Source organism: Bos mutus, chromosome 13 (assembly GCF_027580195.1).
Source record: "Bos mutus isolate GX-2022 chromosome 13, NWIPB_WYAK_1.1, whole genome shotgun sequence".
Taxonomy (NCBI): Eukaryota; Metazoa; Chordata; class Mammalia; order Artiodactyla; family Bovidae; genus Bos; species Bos mutus.
Window position 1 is genome coordinate 66,740,456 of NC_091629.1, and position 17,705 is coordinate 66,758,160.

The 17,705-nt window shown below is 37.9% G+C and overlaps 1 protein-coding gene and 1 non-coding gene across 6 annotated transcripts in view; one reads left to right on the top strand and one right to left on the bottom strand.

Moving 5' to 3' along the window:
• Window positions 1-6,266: 6,266 nt before the first annotated feature.
• The window catches only part of LOC102264477 (heat shock 70 kDa protein 14), a 28,628-nt gene continuing 17,189 nt past the window's right edge, over window positions 6,267-17,705 (bottom strand). For all 5 annotated transcript variants that reach the window (XM_005894844.3, XM_070381924.1, XM_070381925.1 and 2 more), the window contains 5 exons: window positions 16,259-16,361; window positions 12,492-12,704; window positions 11,914-12,087; window positions 9,887-9,957; window positions 6,267-9,029 (listed from right to left, as the gene is read on the bottom strand). In XM_005894844.3, coding sequence (XP_005894906.1) covers window positions 8,951-9,029; window positions 9,887-9,957; window positions 11,914-12,087; window positions 12,492-12,704; window positions 16,259-16,361 — 640 coding nt within the window. In that variant the 3' untranslated portion in view covers window positions 6,267-8,950. The remainder of the gene's footprint in view (window positions 9,030-9,886; window positions 9,958-11,913; window positions 12,088-12,491; window positions 12,705-16,258; window positions 16,362-17,705) is intronic.
• On the top strand, window positions 11,465-11,584 carry LOC138990612 (small nucleolar RNA SNORD22). The gene has a single exon (XR_011466735.1). It is a non-coding gene; the product is annotated as a small nucleolar RNA SNORD22 (small nucleolar RNA).

Genomic DNA, 17,705 nt, shown 5'->3' on the forward strand with positions numbered 1-17,705 from the left:
GGTGTCATGGAGAAGTGTTTAACAAAACTTCCTATAACATAAAACAACAAAAAGCTGTAAAATATACAATTTCAACTATGTAAGGAAATGTATAGGAAAATAGATATAAAGTCTCGGGGAAGTGGTTTCCTTTTTGACTTCTTGTTTTTACGAATTTTCTATAATGAGCATCTTGTAATGGTTTAGTCGCTAAGTTGTGTCCAACTCTTGTGACCCGATGGACTCTAGCCAGCCAGGCTTCTCTGTCCATAGGGTTTCCCAGGCAAAAATACTGGAGTGGGTTGCTATTTCCTTCGCCAGGGGATCTTCCCGACCCAGGAATCGAACCAGGGTCTCCTGCATTGCAGGTGGATTCTACAAGGTTATGACTGCCGGGAGCCGGTGAGGCATTCCACTCGGCATATGACCATCTTACTACCTTGATAATAAGGAATAGAAGGTCCTATCCAACCCTGCTACATGGAGGGCCCTTTGTGATATGGTGGTTCCTGCCCACTTCTCAAGCCTCACTGCTCATTTCCTCCTGTTCTGATTGTAACTTCCTGGAATATCCAATCTCCTGCTCCTTGTCTGCAGGACTTCGGTCAAACCTGTTCTCTCTGCCTAGAAAATGCCAACTCTCCCCCTACCTATGCTAGGATGATTCCTACAGATCCTTTAAGACCTGGATAGCACCTCACCTACTTCCCAGGGCTACCCCTCCCCCACCCTCGTGTACTCTCTATGTTTTCAGAGCACCCCTACTCAACAGCATCCAGCCTCACTCAACTGCCCTCTACTTCCCTCTTGGTTTTCCCCCACCTCACTGGCCACTCTTCACTCCTATGTTGGCTCCCTTTCCTCTATCCAGCCTAAATGCTGGGGTTCAAGATTTGGCCTTGAGACATTTCTCTTACGCTCTTTTCCTAAGTGACTGCCTCAATTTCTATGGATTTAAATATCTTTTCTAGTTAAGAGTCCCAACTTTCTGTCTCCAGTCCTGACCTCTATTCTCAGTTCCAGACTTGAATATCCACAGTGCCTAGCTGACATATCCACTTAGGTGTTTAAACCAACATATCAAATTGTATATATCCCCTTATTCGCCTGGAGTATGTTCCAAGACTCCCAGTGGATGCCTGAGACCACAGATAGTACTGAACCCTATATATACTATGGTTTTCCCTAAACATACATCTATGATGAAGATTTAATTTACAAATTAGGCACAGCACCATCACTTCATGGCAAATAGATGGCAAAACAGTGGAAACAGTGGCAGACTTTATTTTGGGGGCTCCAAAATCACTGCAGATGGTGACTGTAGCCATGAAATTAAAAGACGCTTATTCCTTGGAAAAGTTATGACCAACCTAGACAGCATATTAAAAAGCAGAGACGTTACTTTGCCAACAAAGGTCTGTCCAGTCAAGGCTATGGTTTTTCCAGTGGTCATGTATGGATGTGAGAGTTGGACTGTGAAGAAAGCTGAGTGCTGAAGAATTGATGCTTTTGAACTGTGGTGTTGGAGAAGATTCTTGAGAGTCCCTTGGACTGCAAGGAGATCCAACCAGTCCATCCTAAAGAAAATCAGTCCTGAATATTCATTGGAAGGACTGATGTTGAAGCTGAAACTCCAATACTTTGTCCCCCTGATGCGAAGAACTGACTCATTTGAAAAGACCTTGATGCTGGGAAAGATTGAAGGTGGGAGAAGGGGACGACAGAGGATGAGATGGTTGGATGGCATCACCTACTCAACGGACATAAGTTTGAGTTAACTCTGGGAGTTGGTGATGGACAGGGAGGCCTGGCGTGCTGCAGTCCACAGGGTTGCAAAGAGTCAGATACGACTGAGCAACTGAACTGAACTGAAGGGATTAACAACAATAAATAATAATGGTAGGACAGTTATATAGTAATGAAAGTTATGTGACTGTGGTCTCTTTCAAAATACTGTGTAGAAATTGGATATTTTCCATCTTAATGAAGCACTTATCACTTGCTGTGGTGGTAACTTTTTCAGTTTGAGGTGTGACAGCAAAACTTGCACAACTTTTTTTCCTTCTTCACAATTTTATAGAACATTTGTTTTTACCAAAGATCATGGGAATCTCAGCAGATGACTTTTTCCCTTTCCCTACTAAGTCGAGAACTTTCACTCTTTCACTTAAATGAAGTACTTTATGTCTTATCTTTGGCATATCTGAATTGCCACATCACTCCTTGTGTGCTTTGGGGTCATTATTAAGGGTATTGTTGTTGTTCAGTCACTAAGTTATGTCGGACTGTTTGTGACCCCATGAACCATAGCACACCAGGCTTCCCTGTCCTTCATCATCTCCCTGAGTTTGCTCAAACTCATGTCCATTGAGTCAGTGATGCCATCCAACCATCTCATCCTCTATTACCGACTTCTCCTCTTGCCTTCAATCTTTCCCAGAATCAGGGTCTTTTCCAATGAATTAGCTCTTACCATCAGGTGGCCCAAGTATTTGAGCTTCAGCTTTACCATCAGTCTTTCCAATGAACATTCAGGGTTCATTTCCTTTAGGATTGACCGGTTTGATCTCTTTGCTGTCCAAGAGACTCTTGAAAGAGTCTTCTCCAGCACCACAGTTTGAAAGCATCAATTCTTTGGTGCTCAGCCTTCTTTATGGCCGAACTCTCACATCTGTACATGCCTACTGGAAAAACCATAGCTTTGATTATATGGACCTTTGTCAGCAAAGTAATATCTCTGCTTTTTAATATGCTGTCTAGATTTGTCATAGCTTTTCTTCCAAGGAGTAAGTGCCTTTTATTTTGGTGGCTGCAGTCACCATCTGCAGTGATTTTGGAGCCCCAGAAAATAAAATGTCATGGTTTCCGCTTTTTCCTATTTCCTATTGTGAAGTGACAGAACTAGATACCATGATCTTCATTTTTTGAATGCTGAGTTTTAAGCCAGTTTTTACACTCTCCTCTTTCACCTTCATCAAGAGGTTCTTTAGTTCCTCTTCACTTTCTGCCATTAAAGTGGTATCATCTGTGTATCTGTGGTTGTTGGTATTTCTCCTGGCAATCCTGATTCTAGCTTGTGCTTCGTCCAGCCTGGCATTTTGCATGATGTACTCTGCATATAAGTTAAATAAACAGGGTGATAATATACAGCCTTGATGTACTCCTTTCCCAATTTTGAACCAGTCCCTTGTTCTATGTTGGGTTCTGTTGCTTCTTGTCCTGCATAAAAGTTTCTCAGGAGGCAGGTAAGGTGGTCTGGTATTCCCACCTCTTTAACAGTTTTCCAGTTTGTTGTGATCCTGACAGTCAAAGGCTTTTCGCATAGCTAGGTCATAGAAAAAGCAAGGGAGTTTAAAAAAAATCTCCTTTTGCTTCATTGACTACACTAAAGCCTTTGACTGTGTGGATTGCAAGATAAGGGTGACCTGAACACAAGCACTGTGATACCATGACAGTCAATCTGATGATTACTAAGTGACTGAGAGGCGAGATAGATAGATTGGACAAGGATGATTCAGTCCCAGGGCAGCCAAGATGCCATCACACTATGCTGAACAGTGTGCAATCTAAAGCTTATTGCTTATTTCTGGAATTTTCCATTTATGGAATTCAGTGTAGGTGACTGAAACTTTGGAAACTGAAAGCTTGTGTAGGAGGAGACTGACTGTACTCAGAAAAGTACCCTTGATTTTTGCCTCCCAGCCTGGTCTTCTCCACTGCAGCCCCATGAATTATTTCATCTCCATATGCTGGACCACCTGTTCAGGTGTTTAAGAAGTAATTCCAGCATCATCTTGATTCACCCTATCCTTATTCTCCAAATTAACTCCATCCACAAGTCATGTTAGTTATAGGTCTAAAATATACCTTGCTTCTGCCTCTCCTCTCCATCACTGTTGCTATTAGTCCAGGCCATCATTTCACAACCAGACTTGCAAAAAGCCTACCTGATGTCACTCCACTATTGCTCCCCTCCAGTCCATCTTCCATACAGCTGAAAATGTGGGCTCAAACCTAAGTGGAACATGGCCTCCTGCTTTAACTATCTCCCAATGTGCCTGGAATACAATCCCAACCTTCTAATAGCCCACACATCTTAGTGGGACTGGAATGCTGTCTTCTGAATCGTTGTGTCTCTCTCCTTCTGCCCACTATTCTTTAGGACTTGTTTTACTCATTCAGAAACCTGTCATTATGGAACTCCATTGGTGGTCCAGTGGTTAGGACTTTATGCTTCCAATGTAAGGAGAACGGGTTTGATTCCCGGTCAGGGAACTAAGAGGGCTTTCCAGGTGGCTCAGTGGTAAAGAATTTGCCTGCCAAGCAGGAGACGTGGGTAAAATCACTGGATCAGGAAGATCCCCTGGAGAAGGAAATGGCAATCCACTCCAGTATTCTTGCCTGGGAAATCCCATGAACAGAGGAGGCTGGTGGGCTACAGTCCATGGGATTACAGACAGTCAGACAAGACTTAGCAACTAAATAACAACAGGGAACTGAGATCCCACATGCTGTGTGGTGCTGACAAGAAAAAAAAAAACCTGTCAATGTGTATATCCTACATGCCAGGTTCTGTATGAGGTGCTGGGAATGTAACAAAGGACAAGAAAGAGAAAGACCCTATCCTCCTTGTGGGAGGAGCAGATAATAAACAAGGAAATAATGTAAGGTAGCCCAAATTACTTCCTAGTTCAGAGGACATGGTCCTCCCTCTCTTCACATTGCTGAGTCTCAGCTTAAATGTCACTTCTTCCGAGACCTCTCCTGGTCACCCTGTCTGAAATAGATTCTCTCTCCCTTGCACTCTTAAGTGTACTTATCAAACCGTTATTTTGTCTGTTTTGGGGGTCTTGATCAGTTTCAGTAGTAATTTATAGAATGTATTAGGCTCTTTTATAAATCAACTGTTTCTTTTGTTTCTTTAGTCTTGCTGCTGCTGCTGCGAAGTCTCTTCAGTTGTGTCCGACTCTGTGTGACCCCATAGACGGCAGCCCACCAGGCTCCCCTGTCCCTGGGATTCTCCAGGCAAGAACACTAGAGTGGCTTGCCATTTCCTTCTTCAATGCATAAAAGTGAAAAGTGAAAGTGAAGTTGCTCAGTCGTGTCCAACTCTTAGCGACCCCATGGACTGCAGCCCACCAGGCTCCTCTGCCCATAGGATTTTCCCGGCAAGAGTACTGGAGTGGGTTGCCATTGCCTTCTCTTTAGTCTTGGATAGCATTTATTCCAAGGGACAGATTAGGCCTTGTGTCTTCAACACACATTACTGTGTCTACTGTCTAGAGCAGCAATTCTCAAAGTAATGTAAAAGGACCTCAAGATCCTTCCAGGGGGTCATAAGTTCAAACTACTTCATGACAACACCAAGATGTTATCTGCCTTCTTCACTTTTCTCTCATCAGTATACGATGAAGTTTTCCAGAGGTTACACAACTTGGACCCTGGAACAGACTGAATGAAGGAACAGATAATAAAATAGAGCTATCTTTTTAAGGCAGAAATTAAAAAGATTGAAAAATATAAAACAATACCACTCTTGCCACTAAATTTGTTATTTTCAAAAATGTTACCTGTGCTAATGTTAATTTACAAATGAATGATTATTTTAAAAATATCTTGGCTTTAATTTCTATATGATAAATAACACTGAGAGGGAAGTTCGTGTGGTTCAGCGTTAAAGAATTTACCTGCTAATGCAATCCCTGGGTTGGGAAGATCTCCTAGAGAAGGAAATTGCAACCCACTTCAGTATTCTTGCCAGGATAATCCCATGGACAAAGGAGTCTGATGGGTTACAGTCCAGGGGATCGAAAAAAGTCAGACATGACTTAGCGACTAAACACAATAACAACAAATAACTATATATATATAACAAGTACAAACAAAAGTTCCTTAGGTTTTCAATAATTTCAAAGAGTATAAAGGAATCATGAGACTAAAAAGTTTGAGATGTTGGTAAATCCTGGCTGTAGATGAAGAGGGAAATAAAGTCACTAAACTTAGTGACTAAACAACAAACATACACCAGTGTCCTCAAGAAAAACAAATAGAGAATTATGCCACCACCTCCCAATTCTTTATAAAAACCACAGAAAACATACTTTTGAAGATCCATGGAACATCTCCTTTTCCATTTACATAAATTTTCTTCTTTGAGAGTTATAGAATAGTAGCAGAATGGACACCAGAAAATGTGAATTTAAATGAAAAAAAAAATGCACATAATGTGCTTAGAATAGTAAGCAATCAAGAAAAATTAAGTATACCAAAAAAGCACTTGAATATTAGTTCAAAACCCATTTATTTTCTCTGAGACCTTGGGAAATTATTTAACTTCTCTGAATCTATTTCCACATCTAGAACACAAAAATAATACATGCCATATTACTCTCTATATATTGCAAGTACTCACATGGTGAGATCACAATTCAAAAAGGAAATAACGAATTAAAGCAAATAAAGAGCAATACTATGATGTTACATGATAACTGTTATTTTAGAAATTCTGGCATTTCCCTCTAGTTTTGTGCTCTGACACTGTTTCCTCAATTTTTAAAAACTGTGATGAAATAGTTTGTGACCTCCTAAGACTTTCACAGTATTATATATACTATGAATATATATATAATATTATATATACTGTGAGTGTATTATTAGATATCATACTGTATACAGGCATTTCTTTTTGTATTTGGCTCTGTCCTTTAGACAATGTCAATGTCAGCAGGCAAAATTATAATCTGACATAATCTTCTGCTGATAAAAGTGCTCAAGTGTTTTAACATACATGAGACACTGCAAAAATGGTTGGTAAGTGAATGAAAAGATTATCAAGATGGTCACCAAAAATAACTTAACATTTGTTACTCAAGGTGCTAGAGTAGAGGATGTTTTATGTTTGCTTCTTTAATTTTAATTTATAATGAGTATGTGTCATTTTATAATCAGAAAAATGTTAAAGGTATTTTCACCTTGAAAAATTAAAAGAAAAAAAAAAACACTATGACGTTTAACTGGCAAATCTTCCAGTGTGGATGTAAGAAAATTTGGGAGTACAGTAGACTCTTGAGAACGTAGTTCAGGGACTATTCTGGGGGTTGGGATACAATGGTATCTTAGACTTAGAGTCTCCTGCTCTCACAATGCTTAACAATCCAGTGGAGAAAGCAGTCAAATAAGTAAAGTGTTACCTGGATATGCAAGGAAAGAAAACTCTTGGATAAATGCTTATGACATTTTACTCTGTAAATTTCACTCATCTATTTCAGGGGTTGACAAACATTTTCTGTAAAGGGCTAGACAGTAAATATTTAAAGCTTTGTGGGTCATACAGTCCCTGCTGTAACTACTCAACACTCCCATTATAGTGAGAAACGGCCGCAGACAATATGTACATGATTGAGTGTGGCTATGTTCTAATAAAATTGTTATTGACAAAAACAGGTGTAGGGAGGACACATTGCCAACCCCTGGTCTAAACAGCTAATTATAGCTACAAAATAAAACCCTACAGCACTTTTCCAAAGCATAACTGAAAGCAGATGTAGCAGTTCAACTAGTTCAGCTGGTATTTTCCTAAATTCTAGAAACACTTAATAGCTTATAATCATTTTATTTCAAAATCTTTAAAAAAGTTTTATTTATTTATTTATGGCTGCACTGAGTCTTCGCTGTTGCTCATGGACTCTAGATTGTGGGCTCAGTGGTTGTGATGTATGGGCTTAGTTGCTCTGTGGCATGTGGGATCTTCCCAGACCAAGGGTAGAACCCACGTCCCCTGCATTGACAGGATTCTTAATCACTGGAGGATCAGGGAAGTCCTTATTTCAAAGTTTTTAAAACTTGGGACAAGATAATAAAAGATAACTAAGTACTTCGCCTTTAATCAAAGGACAGACCTTTGAGGCTGCTTCTTTGTGGACTTATTAGACTCATACCTGAATTTTCCTTGGTGCTTCTGTCCATAATTTGATGCAGAATAATACATTTAAGTTTAGTTTCTCCATTTAAGAAATAGAAGATTACTGCCATCTGTCTCCATAAAAATCAACGGTAATAATAAATCACATTTCAAAGTCTTGAACGGGTGAAAAAACAGCAGAGTTTTAAAATTTTACTGGGTAAAGATATTTCTCCTTCTCAAATCCACTGGGAACCAAGGAAAGAAACGAGTGGAAAATCCTCCCTTGGTAATGAAATCTAGAGTCTGATGCACATGGCTCACCTTCAAGCTCTCTCTTCAATACAGGCAGATTAGCTGTCATGTTTTACTAAAAGAAAAAGCTTCTTCCTTAGTATCCACCTAAGTATTCTCAATGCACTAGTCAGCATTTTCTGGTGAACAGAAAGTGGCTAGGCTTTTCTTCACAATAAAAAAAAACTTTCAATTTCAAATGAAAAACATGTTTGTTAGAGGGAAAAAAATCAACCTCAAGATAATTATAAAAAGTGTATCCCGTGTATTTCCCTCCACTGTTAAGAGTCTGGTGTTCAATTGTCCATCCTTTTCTCTACATGTGTCACATGTGGATTTATAAACAATTGTGTGTTTTGTTTTTTTTTTAAGCAAAAATGGTATCTTACTTTGCATATGGCTCTATGGTTTCTTTCATTTAACATCAAAGACTTTTAAACTGTTCTTAGCTGATTAATAAGAATTTCTTAAAATTAGAAATTGTAAAGACAGAAAACATTTTTAACTGCAACATTGAATTTCCAGTAAAGTTTCCTTCATTTTATTCTAAGTAGGTTCATGATAGAAAAAGTTCTTTGTATTTCCCGCTAATAATGGAAATCTTTAAGTGGAAAACAACAAAAATAAGTTTGCAACAATTACCAATATACTATAGTTTAATAGAAACATAGATCATACAGGTAATTTGAAAAGTATTTTAATATAAACATTCTTAAACAAAATGAAATAATGTTGACATTTTAGATTTAAAAAATTCATGGTTCCTCTAAAATACTAAGATGCCACCTCTATAGTAATTGCCTCACATTTTCCAGTTTCTTGATCTGTGCACGTCACGTGTAAAGATCCATCCCTGTGCAAACAAAAAATAGTAACACTTCATAAGCTCAATTTATAAAAGCAGAAAGTTCGTAAGAAACTACTTGAGGACTTTGAGTAAATAAGAGATCATTTTACCTTTTGAAAGAAGAGTATTAAGAGACAAATAACTGAAACACAACTTCATGTCTTTACATTTAGAATCATATGCCATATTTGGGTAGTTGTTCTTTAAAAATCTCCTTCTGTGTCACTATGATGAAGGTTGTATTCCTTGAGAACCCATGATGATAAAGACCTTGAGTTGAAAACTTTATGCAAGTTCAAGATACACTGAGTTGTTTTCAATCCCAGGCCATGATAGATCTACCCTAATGAATTCTACATTCTGGCTAAATATGATTTATGGAATAAATTGCCCTTAACGTTGATTTGGAAATGATTTACTTGTAAGACATAGTATTATGGATGGACTATTGTTAAAGAAATGATAACAGCTGAATTTAATTTGTAGTATATGTTCTATAGATTTCCTGTTGAAATACTGAAATAAACTTACCCTTTCATAGGACAAAAATCAATTATGTAAACCTTAGGAAATCATATTTAACGTTGATAAAAATTATGTCTCAAACTTGCATGGACCAGTTTTTTAGGTTGACTACACCCATAATAATAAAAGAAGTCACAAAAAATTCAGAATGGTAATGACTTGAGATACACTTTTCTTGGCAAATACAGTTCATTTTACAGGGAAAAATTTAAGTTACTGATAAGATCTTTACAAGCTTTTAATGATTTTCTCAGAGTGACAACAGATGAATCAATGGAAAAAAAAGGCAGAATCTCAAAGCAAATTTTCTTAACATCAGAAGTACATTAATTTTTTACCTTTTCATAGTAAGAACAGCTAATATATCACGTAATCCATTTTCTTTTTTATCTAAATCTTGGAGCACAACCTGTTTAGGCAAAAATAATACAAAGATGATTCAGTATTTTGACATTAATAAACTGATGCATCAATTATTCCAATGGACTAAATCTTATTCATTACTGAAAAAACCTTTTAAAACAGGGCTGTTTTCAGTTCTTTTAGCATTTATCATAATTCAGAGCATAGAATTAAGCTTTCTTAACTGACACGTCTCCTCTAAAAGGAGGGCATGGAAGATAACTAATATTATTTGTCCCTCTTAAATGTCATGTCCTAGATTAAAATGATACTGTTTGTCTCAGAAAATAAAGACTGTTTTTCTTTTTGGTGACTACACTATTACAGTAATGCGTACATTACATTTTGGCAAGCCTTTTATATATACTTTAAAAAATTCAAATATTTTAAATGCACTTGAAAAAACCATTTAAAAGAAATACATGTCAACTTCTTTTGTACTACTATGATTACATTTGTAAGTAAGAATTATTAATGGATTTACTATAAAATTACTCGGTTTCCTAAAGAAAGGCATAATGACAGGTCAAGTTTGAAAGTGACTTTTCAGATTTTGCCAACATGAAATTTTATGACCTTAGGTAAACACCAAGTTTACTCATTTGTAAACTGAGGCAGTTAGAAGAGATGGAATCTGTAAAAGATTCTCTTCCAAATTCAGTATTATGTGACTAGTTTTTTCCTTTCCAGCATCTGGTAGCTACAGAGTCTCTGAGTAGTGTGTCCAAAGAAAATGTAAGAAATGCACTGATTCAAGAGATGAATACTACTTCCATCTGAGTTTAGAGCCTGGTGCACAGCAAAATACTTTTATAGTGATACACTGCAGAAGCATATGGAGGAGCTTTGAAACCTTTACTAGCTTGAAGGAGCCCAGGCAAGAATACTGGAGTAGGTTGCCATTTCCTACTCCAGGGGATCTTCCCAACCCAGGGACTGAACCCAGGTCTCTTGTGTCTCTGGCACTGGCAGGCAGATTCTTTACCACTGTGCCACTTGGGAAGTCCATTACTTCTTGGGCATGTTTCTAAGCAAATTACATGGCTCCACCTCATACTTTTTAAAGGATGTAGAGGACCATATCATATGATCCAAGCATGTGGTATTTGAAAAAGCAAACTTATCCTATGTCAGAGGCAGCATGCTGCAATGGCAAGAGCATGGGCTCAGGAGTAAAACCAACCTGAGGATAAATCTCAGCTCAATTAAGCACAAGGTATTTACTATCATGAGCCTGTTTCTTAATCACCTATAAAATGCACAACAATGTCTATCTCATAGCACTTGGGATTATGTTTGTAAATTGCCTAGTAGAGCACACTTGGCATTTAGCAAACAAATAAATGTCATTTCCCCTGCCACTGACCTTATTGTCAAGGAGGGTAGAGAGCACAAAGAGAAGTAGAAACACAACTGTACTTCGTTTTCGTTTTCCTCTTTCAAATTGAAATAGCTTGTTTCTTCTCTTTCCAAAATGAATAAGTACAATTAATCCATTCATAACAATGTGTTAATCCCAGTGAAGAAACATTCATGTCTTATTCCCTGTCCTAGTCCCATAGCCTGTAAAGGTGAACCCACTGGGGTTGGCTGGAGGAGAAGAGGAAAGCTCATTCCAGAAGGAACTGAGGGATCCTAAGAATTTCTAAACAAGGCAAAGAGGGGAATAAATGACTGGTTGAAAAGTAGATTGTATTTTTTTGTGGGGTCTAAAGAAAGAACAAAGCACACATGATGGAATCCAATATGAAGGAAATAAAAAACGAAAATTTTTTGTACAGATTACCTGTTCAAATTAGCATATAATCATTTCAGCCTGTCTAAATAAGTTTTGTTTTAAAAAAAAAAGTGTTAAATGTCCTATATGCACAGTTTATGAATTAATGTTAAACTGAGCCTAAACCAGAAGGAAAAGCTAAATGGTTTCATGTGATTAATTCATAGTATAATCTGATATATTCACCTGTGCAAACTTGTTTTCTACTTTTGCAGAGTTTTTCCCCTCAGACTCATAGAGTTCAAGACACACTGAGGATATACTTCCAGGGGCCTGTAATGTGTGTTGTCTTCGAGCTGGCAAAGGAGTCCCTGATGGAAACAGTACTTTGAAGCTGTTGGCTCCTGATTCATCAACTCCCTAATAAGCAGGAAAATAATATGCACATCCTTTGATATCATTACAACAAGAAAAAAAATCACTATTAGAAATGACGATATAGTCCTTGTTGATAATCTCAACACTACAAAGCAGCAAAGAGAAGAAAATGGAACTGATCCTTAATCCCAACCCACTTTAAAAATAAATTGAAACATACACTTCTCAACCTGTATTAGAAGCTTATGATTAAAACGATAGCAAATTAAGAAATTAACAGATTAATATCAACTGAAAGAATATCAGAAACTCATTACAAGTAAAATTATAAACCTAAATTAAAAATTTTTACCAGTACAAGGTTTTATTTTAAAAACCATATGTATGTAAACCTGTGGCAATAACTTTATACTACGTATGGAAAAGTAAAGACAAGCTAAACATACCTTAACTAAAATATCCTTGGCTGAACACTCTATCTGAAGAGCATCTTCCACTGAAAGGCCTTCTTTCCCAATAAGGATTCCTGCTTCTATAGCTGCACCAATAGGGATGACCTCATCAGGAGGAATGGAATTGAGAAGCTCAACAGCTGGGAAAAGATCTCTAATCATTTGCTGTAGCCTTGGGATTCGAGAAGACCCTCCACAAAGGACAACCTAGAAAATAAAAACAATTTTCAGTTTTTTTACTTTTAGAACAATGATTGTTTCTCAAAATTAGATGTAACAGGCCATCTTCATCACATGAAATGGTAAAATATAAGAAGCCCTATTTTGGCATATTATTTTAAACTTATCATATAAAATATACACATATAAACATGCATTTAGTACACTGTTAATATTTAACATATTCTTTACTTATAATGACAAAGTTTAAAATGACGAAAGAGTAAAGAAAGAGCCCTGGTTATGGAGGCCAAGTATCTGAGTTCCAATCCTGGCTCTATCACTTACATGCCAGCATTACTTCAGGGAAAGTCCTTACCCTCTCTGGAAACCTTTTATTGGGTTGGCCACAATGTTCATTTGGGTTTTTCCATAACAGCTGATGAAAAGGAACTTCTTGGCCAACCCTACAGTTTCCTCATCTGTAAATGGAGAGCCAATTTCCTGACTTTGCCAGGATTAAATGTTTCAGTGAATATAAAGCCCATCATTTTCTCCCTCTATCCCTGTAAGAGGATTAAACATCCCCACCCACAGCCACTACCCAGACACTGCAACCCCTCCCTTTTATTTCTCTGCTCCATACTCAGGACCGGCCATGGGTTTAGCTTTGGCCAGGTGAATGTGAATACACTGGAGTACAACATATCTAAGCAGAAGTTTTAAAAGCCCTGCATGTTCCGCCAGCTGCTTTCCTCTTTCCCTTCCACCACGAGAGCTGCTCCTTTAGCCTGGGTCATGGAATGAGAAGCACACAGAAAAATGCCAAAGCAGTAGACACACGGCCACCTTCAGCTGCTCGTGTGGAACACAAGCAAGAAAAAACTGTTCACTACAGAAAACCAGTGAGACCTGGGGGTTGTTCATTACTGTCACAAGGTCAACAAACTACAGAGACAACACTATATTTTTAAATTCTCAAAAGCTTGTATTTTAGAAGTATCTAGTGGGAAGCTGCTGTATAGCACAGGGAGCTCAGCTCAGTGCTCTGTGATGTCCTTAAGGGGTGATCGCCTCCCCAAGAGGGGGGTGATCGCCTCCCCAAGAGGGGGGTGATCGCCTCCCCAAGAGGGAGGCAATAAATGTATACATATAGCTGATCCACTTTATTGTACAGAAGAAACTAACACAACTTTGTAAAGCAATTATACAAAAAAAAAAACCTTAATTCTAAGAATGTACCTGATCTTTAGTCAAGCAATTGAGGATTGTACCATTTGTGATATCTAATGTCAGGGTTGTATGACCAGTTAATGAAGGAAGAGAACTCACATTAACTGATCATCTATGGCATGTCACACCCTGTGCCATACATGGTTTTCATTTAATCCTCACAACAACCCTATAGAATAATAATACTTACCTGAAAGTTAAATATTATCACCCTCCTAGTAAGAAGAGACAAGACAGTAAGGCTCAGGAAATTAAGTGATTCGTCTATTCTGGAACTATTAGCACTGTGAGCTTTCCAATTCAGCTGGATCTGTCTCCAAGCTCATTCCCTTCCCACCACTGCCTTGTATCATTTATACCATGTGCTTTCATCTTTATAAGCCACTCTTCCACTCACGTACCACAGTGCATAGCATATGTATGCAAAAAAAAAAAAAAAACCCAACTGAACTAAAACCTCTACAAACAGACAAAAGAATGCAACTTTCATGTTACAACATACACAAAAATAGTGAAAATATAAAACTTTCAAACTACAGCAAATTAAAAGAAAACAGTAATAAATATTTGTCAAACACTTGAACAAAGATGGAACTGGTAAATTCAGAAGCAGCTGAAGAAATGAGAGTAACAGACCAACAGATTTAAATAGGTCAATAAATGAAACCTCGGTGTGTCAAATACCCATCCTCCCTAATAGAACCAAAATTCAATAGTAAACTACATGCCTCAAACGAAGGTTGCAGTAAATAGCAGTTAATTTTCTGATTATACAGAGCATTTACACAAATAAATTTTAAAAATCCGTAAGATTTAATCGACTAAACAGTTAAAGAATACGAAATATTTACACATAAGGAAATACAAACTTAAACATTTACTATTTAGTAACATTGACAATACTTTTTCAAAGAGTCCTATAATAGTAAAATATAGAGTAAAAACATCTCTTTTCAACTACTTAATGGAAAATTTATCTTTAAATGTAAAACTCAGTGTCAGCAATGTTATACTAAAATGTCTGTTCTCATACACTGCTGATGAAAGTATGAGTTAATCCAGCTCTTTTGAAAAGTAACTGAAGGTAAAAATAGGCTTCTGCTATCTATATTCTTTGACTCAATATTTTTATTATAGAAACTTATCCCAAAGAATAATCTTAAATATAGGAAGAGATGAGCACCACTTTTCTGGGGAAGGGAAGACCCAATCTAGGAGTTCAAAAGAACAATGAAATAACCTACGGTGCTCTTGCTTTTCTAGGATATTAAGAACCTATTTAAAATTCTTTCTTAAATTCTTATTGACTTATTTAGGCTGTGCTGTGTCTTTGCGGCCGCACGCACTTTCCTCTGGTTGCGGAGAGCGGGGCTACTCTCTTGTGGAGCACAGGCTCCAGGGTGCACTAGCTACACAGCTGTGACTCCAGGGCTCTAGAGCACAGGCTCAGTAGCTGTGGTGCACGGGTTCACTTGCTCAGTGGCAGATGGAACCTTCCGGGACCAAGGATTGAAGCCCCGTCTCCTGATCTGGCAGGCAAATTCTTTACCACTGAGCCACTGGGGAAGTCCAAGAGTCTATTTAAAATTGTGTTGATGAAGACTATGTAGTAATATGGACAAAGACATTGGTTATAATATTGTATAAGGAACATAAAATTCAAAATTGTGCAACAAATTTGACAAGTTTATTATAAAGTAAGACACTGGACTATTTTCTGAGTTTTCTTATATGAAAATTCCTTTATCAACAACAATGAAAAAATGTATATATATTGTGAAAGAGTAGAAATAATCTTGGGAAAAAAACTACAAACCAGTAGAATATTCTTGAAAGTCTCTAAATCTTCTTATGCAAGCAAATATGCAATATTTCTCAGCAAGCAGAGAGGAGACCGTTGTACTGGTTAAAAGCAGAATTGGGAACCACACTGAGTTAAATCCTGGTTCTACCACTAGCCACATGATAACCATGAAGCTACTTATATCTCTGTACCTCTGTGCCTCCAATTATAAAATGGAGATAAATAATATCACCTACTTCATAGAGTTCCTGGTTAAGATACAGCAAGTTAATTCATGTAAAACACTCAGAAACAGTGCCTGACACCTAAGAAACACTCTAATATTTGTCAGTTTTTGCTTATATACAAAAAATACACTGAAAAGGAATTTTAATCTTTTTTGCTAATAAACACACAGAACTGTGAGTTCATTAGAGCCATTAATCAAAATTTCCTTATTTCCTAATGTAAGGTAAGAAAATATTTACATGTATAAAAATACTCTTTCGGTACCAAGGGGCCATATCCTAAATTCCCAGTCAAAAACTATTCCTAACATAAATAAGAAAAATACAAAAGTTATTACCTTGTTGATATCATCTGCTGTAAATCCACTTTGTTCTAAGACTTCTCTGATTGCTTCTATACATTTATTAAAAAGTGGAGAACACAGAAGTTCAAATCTTGCTCTGTAAAAACACATAAACACAAAAGAGACAGCAGAAATAAGTTAAACAAGACATCTTTTTCTTGTAAAGGGTAATGTCAAAACCTACTGTAATAGATCTTTTAAGAGTAGGTTTATGATCAGAACAGGATATTAAGCACTCAGCTGTTGGGGGCCAGAGTGAGGCACTCCGCCTGTGACAAAGGTCATGAGGAAGGAGGCTCGACATATGCAAAGGCGGGATCGAGCCTCAGGAGTCCCCCTGGAACTCCTCGAGCTTCTACCCCCATAACCAGACCCTGCCTACTTTACTACTTTGTGCTCTCACCTACACCTCTGACTTTACGGGGGGCTGTCCCCCACCACCTCTTTCGGAGAAGGAGTTAACTTAGAGCTCCAGTTAATAATAATTCCTGGGCGTGATAAGAGTGTTTTAACCTACAAACTCCTCTGAAGGTTCTCTAGCCTGCCTGACAGGCTTGTCCGGCCACATGTGATTGCTCACAGCCTCCCAACCGTGAGAGGCACGAGATGCTTTAAACCTTCTAAAAACAGGTTCCTTAGAAAAGTTAGAAAACTATTAGTATAAGTATAATGGGCTGATTAGAAATTGTATTGGTGAAGGGTTTTTCATTTGTTGAGCCAATGTTTGTTGCTAAGTCTCCATATCCCCTTCCCTTACACACGTTAATGAGTATATAAAAGAAATAAGTATTAACCTTTGATATTAATCACGTTAGACCTTAGGCTAAGTAAATTCTTTCCTTAACTAAAACCCATTACACCCTCACCCTATAGGAATGTAACTTTATTTGGGTGGCGTCTGTTTTAAGAATAATCACCCCTGGAGAAATAAGTGTCCTGGTTGACTGACCGTTGTCACAAAGAGAGGGTCGTAAATTGTCAGCAGGCCCCCCCTGGCCAGAAGATGATGTAACACCCCTAAGACCTCTGTATACATTTGTGTGAAGCACCTGACTTTGATAAAGTCAGGACTGCTGTCCCCACGTGACTTTTGTATAACATCTCAGTGTATAAAAACAGACTCTGGAAAATAAAGAATTGGGATCAGTTTCTCGAAATACTGGTCTCCCCATGTCGTTCTCTCTCTCACTCTGGCTGAGTCTCCATCTGGAGCGTGGAACCCGCCATGCTTACTAATTATGCCTGGGCTTCTAAGATCCGACCAGGGAGGCCTCAGTGTCTCCTCTCCTTCGGGAGAACGGAAGGACACCTGCGGCCTACGTAAGTGGTGCAAACTTCTTGTCTTGAAGTTTTATTGGTCTCCCGCGTAAACCAAGCTACTCAGCCTCTTTTCTCCACTGAATATTCCTACTGAGCTATCCTTATTCTATTACTCTTTATA